Source organism: Larus michahellis, chromosome 7 (assembly GCF_964199755.1).
Source record: "Larus michahellis chromosome 7, bLarMic1.1, whole genome shotgun sequence".
Taxonomy (NCBI): domain Eukaryota; kingdom Metazoa; phylum Chordata; class Aves; order Charadriiformes; family Laridae; genus Larus; species Larus michahellis.
The window spans coordinates 2,641,573-2,655,187 of record NC_133902.1 but is presented as its reverse complement, the minus strand read 5'-3'; the positions used below and the strand labels follow the sequence as shown (position 1 = coordinate 2,655,187).

At 46.5% G+C, this 13,615-nt stretch overlaps 1 protein-coding gene across 13 annotated transcripts in view; it reads left to right on the top strand.

Annotated features, from left to right (window-relative positions):
- The window catches only part of AP2B1 (adaptor related protein complex 2 subunit beta 1), an 81,212-nt gene that overhangs the window by 21,918 nt on the left and 45,679 nt on the right, over positions 1-13,615 (top strand). For all 13 annotated transcript variants that reach the window (XM_074593729.1, XM_074593737.1, XM_074593731.1 and 10 more), the window contains 7 exons: positions 739-929; positions 3,080-3,301; positions 4,167-4,287; positions 6,481-6,576; positions 11,258-11,373; positions 12,473-12,638; positions 13,154-13,252. In XM_074593729.1, the coding sequence (XP_074449830.1) occupies positions 739-929; positions 3,080-3,301; positions 4,167-4,287; positions 6,481-6,576; positions 11,258-11,373; positions 12,473-12,638; positions 13,154-13,252 (1,011 nt within the window). The remainder of the gene's footprint in view (positions 1-738; positions 930-3,079; positions 3,302-4,166; positions 4,288-6,480; positions 6,577-11,257; positions 11,374-12,472; positions 12,639-13,153; positions 13,253-13,615) is intronic.

The following is a 13,615-nucleotide window of genomic DNA, read 5'->3' as shown; positions in this document are numbered from 1 at the left end:
GATATCTTCTCTTCCAAGGAGATGGTTCTTCTCATTTCTCAGATCACGTTAAGCGACGTGTCACAGAACTGCCAGGGGGAACTTAGGCAAAGGACATCCGTTCCTGAATGAGTAGGACCATTAGAGGTTTTGAGACTTTGACTATATCGGTTGAGCATCTCCTGAAGCGGGGGTAGATGATGCCTGCTTGAAGCAAGCCAGGGTGGAAGTCTGGAGCGCGAAGGAAGGTGAGATGTCCTTGTTCCATGTGGACACTCTCTGATGCCACCTGAAGTTCCCTCGAGAGTAAAGTCTCTTGTGAGGTCCTGGTCCCAGGTCCCCATTCTGTCCAGAGATGACTTTAACTTTTGTTTATCTTCAACAAAAATACTTTCAAGTTGTGATTTCTCTAGCAAAATGCTCTTTGCAGCCATGCTGGCTTTTCACGTTTCCTGCGTGTGTCAGCAGCCCCCTCCTGCTGTGCTGCTGTCGTTTCGCTTCCTCCCCAAGAAACTTCAAATTTTGGCAAAGAGCAAGGTTGCAGTCAAGCTTTGGGCTCTTCAGGTTGGTCGTGAGGTTGTACTGGGTCCCCGAAGGCTTGGATGACTGACATGGTGGCTGCTGCTGGGCAGCTGATAGCGCACACCAGGATCTCCGTGTTTGTTTCCCATGCGTAACCCCTGCTAAGCCCAAGCTAATCCCTGCCAAGCCGCTGATGGCACGCTAGCAAAGAACGCTTCTCCTTGTCTCTTCTCCCAGGTGGTGGCGAACGCCGTGGCTGCCTTGTCGGAAATCAGTGAATCGCATCCCAACAGCAACCTGCTGGATTTGAACCCTCAGAACATTAACAAGCTGCTGACGGCTTTGAACGAGTGCACGGAGTGGGGCCAGATCTTCATCCTGGACTGTCTGTCCAACTACAACCCCAAGGATGACCGCGAAGCGCAGAGGTATGCTTGTTCCTGCTCTTCGCCCGGGCCATTGGAGGTTATTTGGGAGCAGGCTTCTGGCAGTGTTGCAACCCTGAAAAGGGCTTGTAATGTCAGGGGTCTCTGTTCCGGTCTGTAACAGCACAAATAACACTCAAAGTAAAGGTTGAAAGAGAGACAACTTTGGGTAGTTTGGGCTGATGCTGGAAACCTGCCCCTGCCCGTTGCAGAACCGCTTCCTCTGTTTATCATTAGCTTCCCCCTCCCCTCCCCGCATTTTTCCATTTAAAAGGCTAGTTCTTGTGGGAACTGGCACTACTGAGAAGGGATCAGCCCAAGACCAAACCTGGAACAATGGCTGACCCATCTGGAAGCATTGTTTGGAGGATTTTCTGGTTTAAAGCAGAGCTATCAAATCCGGGTTTGCTTTGAGAGGTTATAGGCTTGTGGGCTTCCAAAGTACTGCAGGTCTGAGACTGGAATATTTTTTCCAACTAAAAACTGTTCTGTGATATGATAGAACTGAAAATAAAGGTAGGAAATTATTTTTCTTATCACACCAAATTCACCTTTGTGATTTTACCTTTAGCTGCCACGACTAAACCTAAATACAAAGACCTTAGGGTTTAGGTAGTGGGGTGTTAATTCGTGCACTTCAAGCCACCTCCTCATCTGTGTCCAGAATCACAAAAACTCACATTCTATACCCAAGAGAACAAAAAACCAGCAAGGAAAATTACTTGAACGGGGGAATTCTCAGACTTGATGTATTTCATGTAGATGATGTGGAGGGTAGATGGGGAGGAAGGGGCACAAGCCCACGCGCAAAATCCTGGCAGGCCTTTTTGAATTTGGTGGGTTTCTTCGTTGACTGTTTTCTGAGGCACAAGAGATAATCCACTTTTTTAAAAAGCCTGCCAGTAGTCTTGCTGGTTTGTGGGTTTTTTTTTTCCCCCCTACCTCCTTGTCTCCTGTGCTGTGTTTCTGTGCCAGAAACAGCTATTAATGAGTGCTAAAACCTGCAGAGATCTCCAGGGGGTCAGGCCAGTATTACGCTAGCTTTGCCAGAAAGGGACAGCTAGTTTGAACAGCTATGAACATGTCCCAGTTCCTCGTCCGTAATTCCTCTGAAGAGCGGTGTTATAAAACTGGGTGGGCAGTAACTGCTTTTACTCCTTTGTGTGGAGTTTGACTCCGGCAGCCTGCCTTATTTCAGGTAGGAAAATGACAGCGCCTAGTTTTATATAGTGTTCCCCTTTACAGCAAGGCTGGTGTCAGTGTCCCTGTGCATGGAGAAACTGAGGCACGGAGAGATGAAGCAGCTTTGGCGCGCCAGGGGACCTCGGGCAGAGGCAGCTGGGGACTGCCCCCGACTCTGACTTCGACTCCTCTGCTCCTCACTTAGCCGTGTTGCTTCCCTTCCAGGGTGGCTGAATGCAAATCTTTCAGGGAAAGAAACTTCAAGAGGCACAGATGGGAAGAAGATTGTTCTGGGTTAGCAATATGCAGGAGCGGGTGGGAAGAAACTTGACAGATGCTCTAAGAAAGACCATATGAACCCAAACTTCCTTTCTGCTTGGGATGGGTTGTTTAGGATGCTGTTGATTATAGGATCCACTGAGGCAAGTGGTGAAGCTGAGACTTGGGAGGATATTTAGGTCACGCTTTCCCTATATCTTCAGAATAGCACAAATCTTTTTTTTTTTCTTGGCAGAAGCAAATGGTTGACATGGCAGCAAACCCCCCAAGCAAGCCAGAAGCAAATATAACCTTCGAATGATTATATGGGGGCTGAAGTGTTTTTCTGATAGCAGTTTTGTTAAAGTTGTGTTTGTAAGTGACAGACAAGATCACAGAAATAGAGAATACCACCAGGCAAAGGCAGAAAGCTCTAATGACTGAACGTGTGCTGGGACTGCAGTGCTGAGAGCTGGAAGAGTTCCTGAGCCAACTGTGGCAGGAGAGGAACTTGAAGCTGTGAGAGAAGTCGTTCTTGTTTGCTTCCTGCTGTGTTCAGTAAAGCAGGACTTTGCCTGTTCTTTGTGAACAAAACCAAATCAAAGTAGTGTCTGAGAAGCTGTCTTCAGACATGTACAGCCTCCTAAATTCAGATCTGAAGTATTTGACGGTCTAAAATACATGTGAACTCTTTCTTCCTCCCTTGTCTCTAGTATTTGTGAACGGGTGACCCCTCGGCTGTCTCACGCCAACTCGGCAGTGGTGCTGTCAGCAGTGAAGGTCTTGATGAAGTTCCTGGAACTTCTTCCCAAGGACTCTGACTATTACAACATGCTGCTGAAGAAACTTGCCCCTCCGCTGGTGACCCTGCTGTCTGGAGAGCCTGAAGTTCAGTACGTTGCCCTGAGGAACATCAACTTGATTGTGCAGAAAAGGTGAAGCCTCACGGGGGTGTTATTCCTGGGTTGTTGAAGGGCATCAGATATTTCCACGTGCACAGCACTTTGTTTAATCCAGGGTCAGATCCCTTGAGGGACGAATTAAGCAGTCTCATGACTCTAGTAGCCTGAATTAATTTTCTTTATGGCACACTTGTGATGCCGGTATCATATTACCTGCCTCTCTCTTCGTCACCTTCTTAAGAGCATGAAGAACTGCCTCTCATTAGACTATAAATCATATTGCGAATAGGAAGGAGGGGGTAACTCTACAGTGCAGTGTGACCTGTAGAAATTCAATGTGCCCGTGCTGTTCTCTTCAGCACAGAAGAACCAGACTGGTGACATATTGATGTACAGTGCGTTGGTTTTTTTCACCAGGTTACTCCCACGAGCGTGTTTAAATACTTGCTGGAAAGGTGGAATAGGTTGGATAGCACTTTGTGATGGTATTCGGGGCAGAGTTACTGTGCACTGGCATCTTGCAAGTGAAAGCAGAAGATGAGTTTGTAGGTGGATTTTGCATGGAGATAAGGATGTTATTCTTGCACTGAAAACGCTGTCATCCTCGACTGACTGCAGCGGTTGGCTCAGCAGTTCAAACGGAGGAAGTAGAGATGTAGGTGTAGTTAGGGAGATTTGAATTCTGCATTTTCTATCTAAACAATTTTTTCATCCAGCCTTCTAACTTTCTTCAAATTGTTGTTCTCATATGTTTGTTCGCATGTCCGGGACACAGAGTGACTCCATTCTGTTTCTCAGTGAACATTTGGGTGGATTTCTAAGCAAAAGATACCTTTGGTTAGGATAGAGCCTGTTGTTTTCACCTGTCTTGAGTGAAACGATGTTATATTCCCTCCAGGCCCGAAATCCTGAAGCAGGAAATCAAGGTGTTCTTTGTGAAGTACAACGACCCCATCTATGTCAAACTGGAGAAACTGGACATCATGATCCGCCTAGCTTCTCAAGCAAACATTGCCCAGGTCAGCTGAGGAACTTCTGATGTGTTCTGGGGGTGGAAAACCCTCTCGTGGTCCTTGTGTGAGGATGTGTGCAACTACTGCTGGCGTTGTCCTGGCTTTTAGGGATCACTGTCCCTGGTATAGTTGCTCTTTGCAGCTGCTTAATGGGAGATGTTGGAGTTTCCTCCAGAATTTAAATGTTAATAGCGTGGTATGTCTTGCGTTGTGACCCGTTAGGTAGAACTTGTTTTACAGATCCCAATTCTAGGAGGAGAGCTGATGTCTCCTGTCAGATGAGTCACCGCTAGTGCTGAGGTTGGAGTGAGCGCCTTGTTTCCAGCGAGAGGTGTGCCTGTAATGGAGGCATTCAGGAAGGCCAGAGATTACTGAAGTGTGAATTTCAAGTGTATTCGTTAAATTATTAAACCCTTGCACAGGCACTCTTCAGAGCTAAAATAATATTTATTTTGCTTAAGTTGCTTCCAGAGTGGAAACCGTACTAAGCTAAAGCCAAATTGCATTGAGACTGCCTAAAGTGTAGTTTCTCTGTGGATTTGATGTCGTTTTAATCCAAATTCCTTTCTTAAAGGAAGTGTTCTCGAGTGCCATCCTGGCCACAAGACCTAACACTAATGCAGAATGATTAATGCCTCTGGTTAGTGCTATTATTGTCCTATCCTAATTGTCACAAACCAGTTTCATTTAATGTGACATTTTTAAGTGGCTCTCTTCAGCTCTCTCCTCTGATGTTTTTATGGAACAGAGCAAGGTAATTCATACCCCTTTTGTACTAGGGACATGGAAAACATTTTAGAAATCGGTTTCCATGAGAATGTATTCAGAATTTTCTGTTTGCTCTTGGTAGGCTCCATACCAATTTTAATGCATAATGTTTGGATGGTGCAGGTTGTTTGGATGAAAGGGAGTGGTGTCTGGAGGGCAAAGTCTGGGACTGGGATCTGCGGACTAATATAACGAATGAATCTCTTCCTGGCTCTAAAGAGGCGTTCCTAAAACCAACCCAAGCTTCATCAGAAATACTCCCTGAAATGAGACCCAAGGAGAGCAGGTTTCTATCCGCATCCTCCCAGCCCGGCTTGTCGAGACTTCATCTCTGAGCCCGTTCTAGACCGAAGCAGCAGACTAGTTGAATCCGAGGCACTCAGACTTGAGCAGGATTTGCAAAGCATAAGCTACTAAACCAGGGTGCCCTAAGTAGCGTGCAGCATAGATCATCCAAGGAAATAATAAAACTTCAAAACACAGATGTCCTGTCTACTCCTTGCAGATTTATTTGTCTGCAGTCTGGCCCTTCAAGGCCTCTTTATCTTCCCATCGTTCTGAGCAATTGGCATCGGCTAGAGATTTTTCAAACAAGCGTCTCGCTTTATGCTGTTCACCTCTCCCTTGCAATCTATTTGTGACATCACGATGAAATCCCTGATGTCATGTTTGACATGAGAAACTGAAACAAATGAGATTTTGAGGGAATATAAATTGCATAGGGTCTTTTTTTTTTCTTTTTAATCACTTTTTTCTAAGCTAAGTGATTTGTTTAAGACAAAGTAGCTTTTTAGCTAGTAGTCTGCAACATCCCGGCAGGTCCTGGTTTAAGCCCTTGTTCAGTGTCCATTAGCAAAAAGACTGAGACAAAACAGTAAATCTTATTCTTAAGAGGGGAAATATCTTCACGCTGTTATTAATCTCTGTATAGGTGTTCCAGGGTGTCCTCAGATCTCCTCTGTATCCTCCTTTTGGATCCAGACGTTCATCTCAGCACAGAAAAGGAGAGATCAAAAATGGTTTTTGCTGAGGGCTTTGCGTACAGCAAACGTAGAACAATAAATACAATAAAGAGTACATAAAATCTATGCGCATGGATGTGACCCCTATTTTGCTGTATTTTCAGTGTAAGAAGGACAGCAACGTTTTAAGTTTGGCAGGGCTGATTTTGTCCCTGCCTCTTGTTCAGGGGAATTTGAAAATAATCTAGACTGAGCCGTCTTTTGGCTTTGCCCAGCCTAAACCAAGCCAGTGGGTTTCAGAGATGGAGGCAGATTGCAGAGTTTGACCGTGATAGCTTTGAATGTGTGCGGCTAGCTGTGGAAGAATAAATCGTGCTCGTGTTCTGGTATCCAAGTAGCGTCGCTTGTCAGAGTGGGATGTTCTCTCGGCGTGACCCCAGGGACTGACGTTGGTGCGCTTTCTCTGCAGGTCCTGGCAGAGCTCAAGGAATACGCTACTGAGGTGGACGTTGACTTTGTGCGCAAGGCTGTCCGAGCAATTGGGCGCTGTGCCATCAAGGTCGAGGCAAGTATCTGAAACGGGCTTTTCTGTGGCTCACTGTCCTCAAAAAGAGTGATGAGCTTTGCCGTCTCGTTCCCACACCACACAAATTTTCTTCACTCCCGTGTTGGCAGTCAAGGGACCCGGCTACGTCATGCTCACGGGCAAAGCCCCAGCTGAACAGGAGGGCTGGTGAGCTCCAGTTGAGTACATCACAGGAGGGTGGTGTGGTCCCCTCAGACCTCAGCTTGCAGGCAGAGCGAGTCAGCTCCATCCTTGATGGAATATTTCACTGTACTGGCTTCAATGGAACAATGACAACTTACATACGAAACAATGACAACTCCTTTAATAGCTGCATCCCAGCCGTTTGAAAGGGGAAGGAGAAGAGATTGTGCGGAGGAGCTCAGTATTATGAAATATTTTGCGTCCCCCCTTTTCAGCTGAAGAGAACGCAAGCGTAGAATTCCAGAGATCTGGGGCACTTACGTGCAATTTGCACAAACATAGAGTGACCCTATCTGCTTGTCTAGTGTTAGAGGTCCATGTAGCTCGTAGCTTCATTTGGAATGTGCTCTCTTCAGCCTAGATGCTTATGCAAATAAGTTCCCAAGAACCTCTGCAGTTATCCAAAACAGCAGTCTGAAATGTCCTCTGCAGGTTGAACATCCACCAAAACGCTCATAATAGAATATTATTTTTTTTTAGTGTTAATTTCCCTGTAAATGAATCTGGTAGGCTTGACAGGAGCTCAGAAAGCCTGTGAAGAGAGGGAAGGCTTATGCTGGGGTGTTGGTACTTTTCAGTAAACTGATAACTGAGTGCAAAATGTCACATAAGTGGTCTAATTTCAGTGGAGCTCATTTAGCTTTTGCTAAAGTGTGTTCCCATGAGCATTGCCTGACAGCACATTTAAATAAAAACCTAATCATGCCTGGCTGAGTAACGTGCCAGTGCGCAGGTTTCCCTTGTTGCAGCTAAACTACTGTAAGTCTGTTGCAAGAGGGCACAAACTTCTTTCGCGAGAGTCACCTGCCCATGCAGCCTTCTCTTCCTTCCTTCAGCTCTTAAGGGCTTATCACTGCCATGGGCTTTCTTTTAAGTGGGGCCCAATAGAGCGGGTGATCGCTGTCTCTGTGTCACGTCTGCAGTTCAAAATACCATCATGCTCCTTCCGCGTTGGTGCAGGCAGGAGACTCTCTGGCTGGAGCCACAGCAGTGACGGTACAAAATGCTCTGGAGAACATAAGTGGGCTACTGAGAAGTAAAAAGGAGCTGGTGGCAGCCCTTTCTGTAGCAATGCTTGTGCTGGGGAGCGGGAGCTTGCTTTAGTTCTCGGTGGGGACTTTCTCACTGGGACTTGGCCGTGTGTCTGTCCTAGTTTCTCATGAAAGGTGGTGTGTTCCTGCAGTATCGGGTTGTTTTTAGTTTTTATCCTTTCTTGCCCTCATCCCTTACATTCTTTCTTCCCATCCTTGATACCATGACAGTCATATTCAATATGCAAAGGACTAATAATAATGTCCCATCAAATTTGCAGTGACCCTCTAACTGTGTGATTGTGCGTCTCTCAGTAAGTAGTGTTAACCTTGATTTTTAGCAACCCTCCTTTGAAGACGCTGCTGCTAAAGATGAGGTCTGTTTACTCCTCTGACAAGAGCTAGATTTAAAGAGGGCGAGTATAGAACAGCTCATTATGGTGTCCTCATCTCTAGGTTAATCCCTGTCCCCAGTGCATCTGTGCTTACTAGAGGCTGTTTGCACTGAGTTATGACTAATGGAAGAGCGTTCTTACAGCCATCAGTGTCCAAGTTCCCAAGGCTTAGAAATCTGCTTTTTGACATAGGGCACAGCCAGCAGGAGCTGTTGATGAATGAGTATTCATGGGGAACCGCAGCTCTGCCTTCAAGGATCCTACTCTTGTCTAATTGTCTCTCTTAGAAGAGTAAGACAGTAAATAAATTTGCCTGCTGTGACGTGCGCCGTGGAGCAATTGTAGCGTTGCCTTTGCTGCGCACAGCGCATGGTGCTAACAGCAGAGGTAGCGCTCATTTTGGAAATGTAAGTAATACGTATGCTGAATTGCAGGGCTGATGGATTTTGCCCAGGCTTTGCCAGTCGTGCTGGTTTGGGGGGTGTCAGAACGTTGTTTGGTGTGGGTAGACCAGCTGGGCTCAGAGGTGGCTTGGGTGTCTCTGCAGCAAACTGTGTGGTGTAGCTAGACTTGGTAGCGTGAGGTGAGTGGGTTGTGCATTGGTTCGCTCCAGTGGCAGCACTAGACGAATCTGATGCTTTTGATTGTAAGGAAATAAAGTACCACTCCTATGGGAAAAGGAAATGAAGCGGATGCAGTAAGAACAGTGATTCCTCTGGAGCAAAGGAGAAACAGAAGGAACTGTATTAGAGGGGGATCTGTCTCAGTTCCAGGAGATTCTGCCAGCAGCCCGGTTCTTAGAAATCATTGAGGCTTACGGCTGCGAGCGTGGCCTGTACTGCTTCAGTCGTCTTGCGGGCTTTCATTTGATTTCTACAGAAAAACAAAGCAAGTCTGCTGTTGGTTGGTTGTCCTTCCTCACTCCAGCTTGAGAGCTGTTCTGGTTGGGGCACTCTTTCATGAGTTTGCAAAGCACTGCAGTCCCCAGGGATGTCCACCTTCAAATAGCAACGTGTGTACAAGGGATGGGGTGCGCTGAGATGTATTTTGCTACAGGGAAATTTTGTTAGAGGGACTGCTGTACTGTGCACGTGCCCACATAACTGCTCACCTTCCAAGGGACTCTTGGGCTGAAAAATCAATACTGCGTATTTCAAAGTGGATGTTGTGCTTTTCCTGGAAAAATCACGCTTTGAAGTGTCTAAAGAAAAATAAACCTTAATTTGCTTTTTCCTTGAATTCTTCAGCTCTTAAAGCTTTGCTAATTGTAGGCTCTGATAAGGCTGGACTGCTTGTCACAAAGAGTGATTGATGCTGTAAGTTCTGTAGAGTGGAGTTGGCTTAGGACAGATTTACCCCCAAATGCCCCTTAAGGCCACTTGTTAAAACATCGAGCCAAAGGTGTTGAGAAACTGATAAGAGATGAAGTTGCAAGCTCTGAAGCATCCGGCTTGCAAGGGCTTTGAGTGGGGTTCCCAGTGTGAGCAATGGCAGCCTGCGTTGAGCCAGGGCCGTGGTCGGTCTCCGTGAAACGCAAGAGTCCTCCAGGTCACAGGCCTCAAATCTCTTCTTGAGCAGGAGAAGTGATCAGAGCAGGACCCTGTCGGATTGCCATTTCACTGCCTCTGTCGTGGCATAGTACCCATAAAGCCGTGCTAAGGAGGGAGAGATATCATAAAAAAATATAAAACCAGTCATATAATTTTATATGATACCTCTCCTTACTCTGATACCAATTGTATTGGATTTTTTTTCTGTTTGGTGTGAATTTCAGGGGAGAGTCTTAGGGCCTTGAGTGCCACTTTGCAAGGACAGAGCAAATGCTGGTTTATAGCGTCCCCTCTCTTGGCTGATCCCCGTGCCCGCATTGCCCCTGTGGGCCGGGTTTGTGAGAGACCGCAGCTAGAGTCACGAGGGCAAGAAACCACCAAGAGGTTTTAGTCTCTGCTTGTCCCAAATTCAGCTCTACAAGTCTTGAGCTTTGTCCTTGACGTTTTTGCCCGTTCTCAAAAAACTGATTCCTGTGACTTAAATGCCACTTCATTCCTCCTCCTCCTCCTGCCCAGCCTTCAAGTGCTCTGAAAGCGAAGGGGACTATTAGCTCACTTGAACTGCAAAATCCACCTACGTTGCTATTGTTTGTGCCCTACGATGTTTGTCTCGATCCTGAATGCTTTATGAATGTTCTGCTGGGGCTGCCTAGGCAGCGTCGTGAGCAGTCTGCTCCTCACATTAATCACCAGCTGCGTAATGAGGCTTCATATGTGCTCTGCTAGTAGCCAAATTGCTGTCCTTATTTGAGACTCCCTGGTGCTGGAGTTGGTTGCTCCTGTGATGTCCTGCCTCACTGTGCTATTTGGGAATAGATCTCCCGGAACTGTTTGCCTCTAACTCCAGTTCTGGTTCCTGGAGTGTGCCAGTGTCCAGTCTTTGTTATCTTACAGTGCCCGTGGCTGGGAATTTTGAACTAATTAACGTGAAAGCTGCGTTGTCAACAGCTGGATTTCTATTTATAGCCGTATCTTCACATGTTACTAGTGACCTCACCCCCAAAATACTGAGCCTGTTGCTGGTGTGAGCTGCTTTTTGCTGCTGTTCTTGCAGTGTGATTGACAGCGTGGTTTTTTCCTGCCCTCTGGCTTCCCCAGACACCCTTCTGCAGTCCCTGTCAAAACTCTCCCAGCCATGATGGCCACAGCTTGGACAAGTCTGAGAGCTCATTCGGTGGCCTGTTTCAGCTGCTAGCTAGCAAGAGGGTGATGGAAGTAATGATGCAGGCAATGTTCTTAATGTCGCTTGTGTGGTGACCCAGCTCTCTACTGGCACAGTTACTTTTCGCAGGAGCTGGAGTCAGCTGGGATCTCCAGTGTAATACACTTGTCAGCCTGTAGGCTTTTTCTGGACGTACATACTGAGTTGGTAGCTGTCCTTTTGTTTTCCCCCTCTGGGCCTTTTCTCATATGTGTGCCTCCTTCCTCAGCACGTGCTGTGGGCTGGGAAGGAGTGTTTCTTCGCCTTGTTTTAACTGAATTGTTCTGTTCTTCTCTCCAGCAATCTGCGGAGCGCTGTGTAAGCACGCTGCTAGACCTCATCCAGACCAAGGTCAACTATGTGGTCCAGGAGGCCATTGTTGTCATCAGGGACATCTTCCGCAAGTACCCCAACAAGTACGTGAAAGTAATATAAGGCTTTTGCAAGCCCTTGTCTCCTAGCATGAGAATAGAGCAACGCAAAACTCACTCAACATAGATTACTAGGGCTCTGAAGCAAAGGTGGCCCTTTATTCTGCAAAGCAGTGTCCGTTCTGATTCTAGCTCCGAGTACAGTAGGATTCAGATGTCGGCTCTAGATGAGGTATCAGCCTGACACATTAGTTTGAATTGAAACCTTTTCCTTCCCTGCCGCTCCATCTTGAAGCCTTAATCAGAAGGTAGTAAAGCTCTTAGAAAATGCCAGAAGAAAAATTGGACCAAGTTTACCACATCAGGCTCCTGGTTTTGCTGGTCTCCTCTAGAAGGCTTATATACAAAATTCACAGCTCTCATGGCCCGAGATCCCAGCCAGATTGTGCTGAACAAAACGCTGCTGGCTTTCTCCATCGAGCATTCTCTCTGGCTTGGGCAGTACTCAGCTGCTTTTAAGCTGTTTCTGCAACAAGGTTTTGTCTCTTCTACAGAGCAGCAGCAGTGTCTTTCAGCAGAGACTTCATGATCACCTAAAAAGTAATATGGGACATCTGCAAGCCTCTCTGGCAATTTCTGCTGTCAGTTACAAGATAGATTGCCTGCTTATGACAGGGGTGCCCACGCATGGGAGCAGGGGAAGCTAAATAATTAGCGTAGGGTATTGTCTGTTTTACAGCAAAGCCTTTGGGGAAGTGTAATATCCAGTTTAGAGTTACCAGTCTGAAGCCGCCAGCGGGGCTGCAGGATCTGATACAGACTCATGGTTTGAACTGTTGGATCAAATTTTCCCTTCAGCAAAACATGGAGGGAGGCAGCTTTATCTCGAATTCCACATCTGGGTGGTCTTGCTGATTAACGCAACTGCAAAGCTCTTGAGAGACCCGGTGAGATGTTAGTGCTCAGCTTGGAAAAACAAAAAGCCTAGGAATATCTTCTGTAGTTGAGTGAAAACGCTGCTCGTTGTGTAGAAATACAAGGCATTGTAATTCAGTACAGCAGTCTCTGCAGAATGATGTGTGCAGAGATGGAGGAACACAAGTTGAATTCGCCCCAGTAATCCACCTGTACTCTGACAAATCAGGTATGAAAGCATCATTGCCACTCTCTGCGAGAACCTAGATTCCCTGGATGAGCCGGATGCCAGAGCTGCCATGATCTGGATAGTGGGCGAATACGCAGAAAGAATTGACAATGCAGATGAGCTGTTGGAGAGCTTTTTGGAGGGCTTCCATGATGAAAGCACTCAGGTAAAATTGTGTTCTGCATCTTATCTGTAGCATTTCATGCAGTGTATGTGTGGGAACGGATGGTAAATATTATTGCAGTGGTCAGAAAATACCTGCCAATGAAAACTTCAATATTTAGCTAAAATAAAGCTCTTGGGAGTCTGTAGACTTGCTCTGTTGTCTGTATCTTCCAAAGTTCTCTTCTTGGAAGGATAAGACAGAACATGAGGGGTTTCTAGATGTTGCATACTTCTTGGGGAATAGGGGCTAGGACGTACAGAAGAATAGTGATGAGATGCATAAAAGTATGACGTAAATCTCAGTGTGCTGGTCAGGGACTTGTCTGCAAAATTGTTTTGCAGCAGGCAAGAGTCTGAGTCTCATTGTACTGGGTTTCACTGGCAAAGAATAGTGCAATGCTGTTAGAAAGCATAGGACTTGAGTTTCGTATCAGTAAAGGATGTTCAGACTTGGGAGACGCTGCTAAAGCATGGATGAATTTTCTAATCTCTACTGCGTCCCTCCCTTTCTCTTAGGTGCAGCTCACCCTACTGACTGCTATAGTGAAGCTGTTCTTAAAAAAGCCTTCTGAGACGCAGGAGCTGGTTCAGCAGGTCCTCAGCCTGGCCACACAGGTAAGCCAAGGTACCCCCAGACACTGTGCTGGCCTGCCGAGTGGTGTCTCCCATCTTCCAGGCCAGCCAGCTGTGCAGTAGATAGGATTCAAGCATGTTCCCCCTAAAGATGAGGGATTTGACTCCATTTAAGAGCTGCTCTGTGCCTGTTACCGTGCCATTTGATATCTGCTTTCTCCTCCTTAGCTCTTGCTTCATCCTAATTCTGTTCTCCCACCAAATGAAATATTAAGAACAGGGTAGAGTTATGAAGAAACCAAAACATTTTCTCCTTGAAGGTGGCTTGCAGTTAAAACATCTGGAGCTATGACACAGGGAAAAGGCCTGGCAAAGGCTTTGTTTTGCGAACAGCAAAGCTTAAGC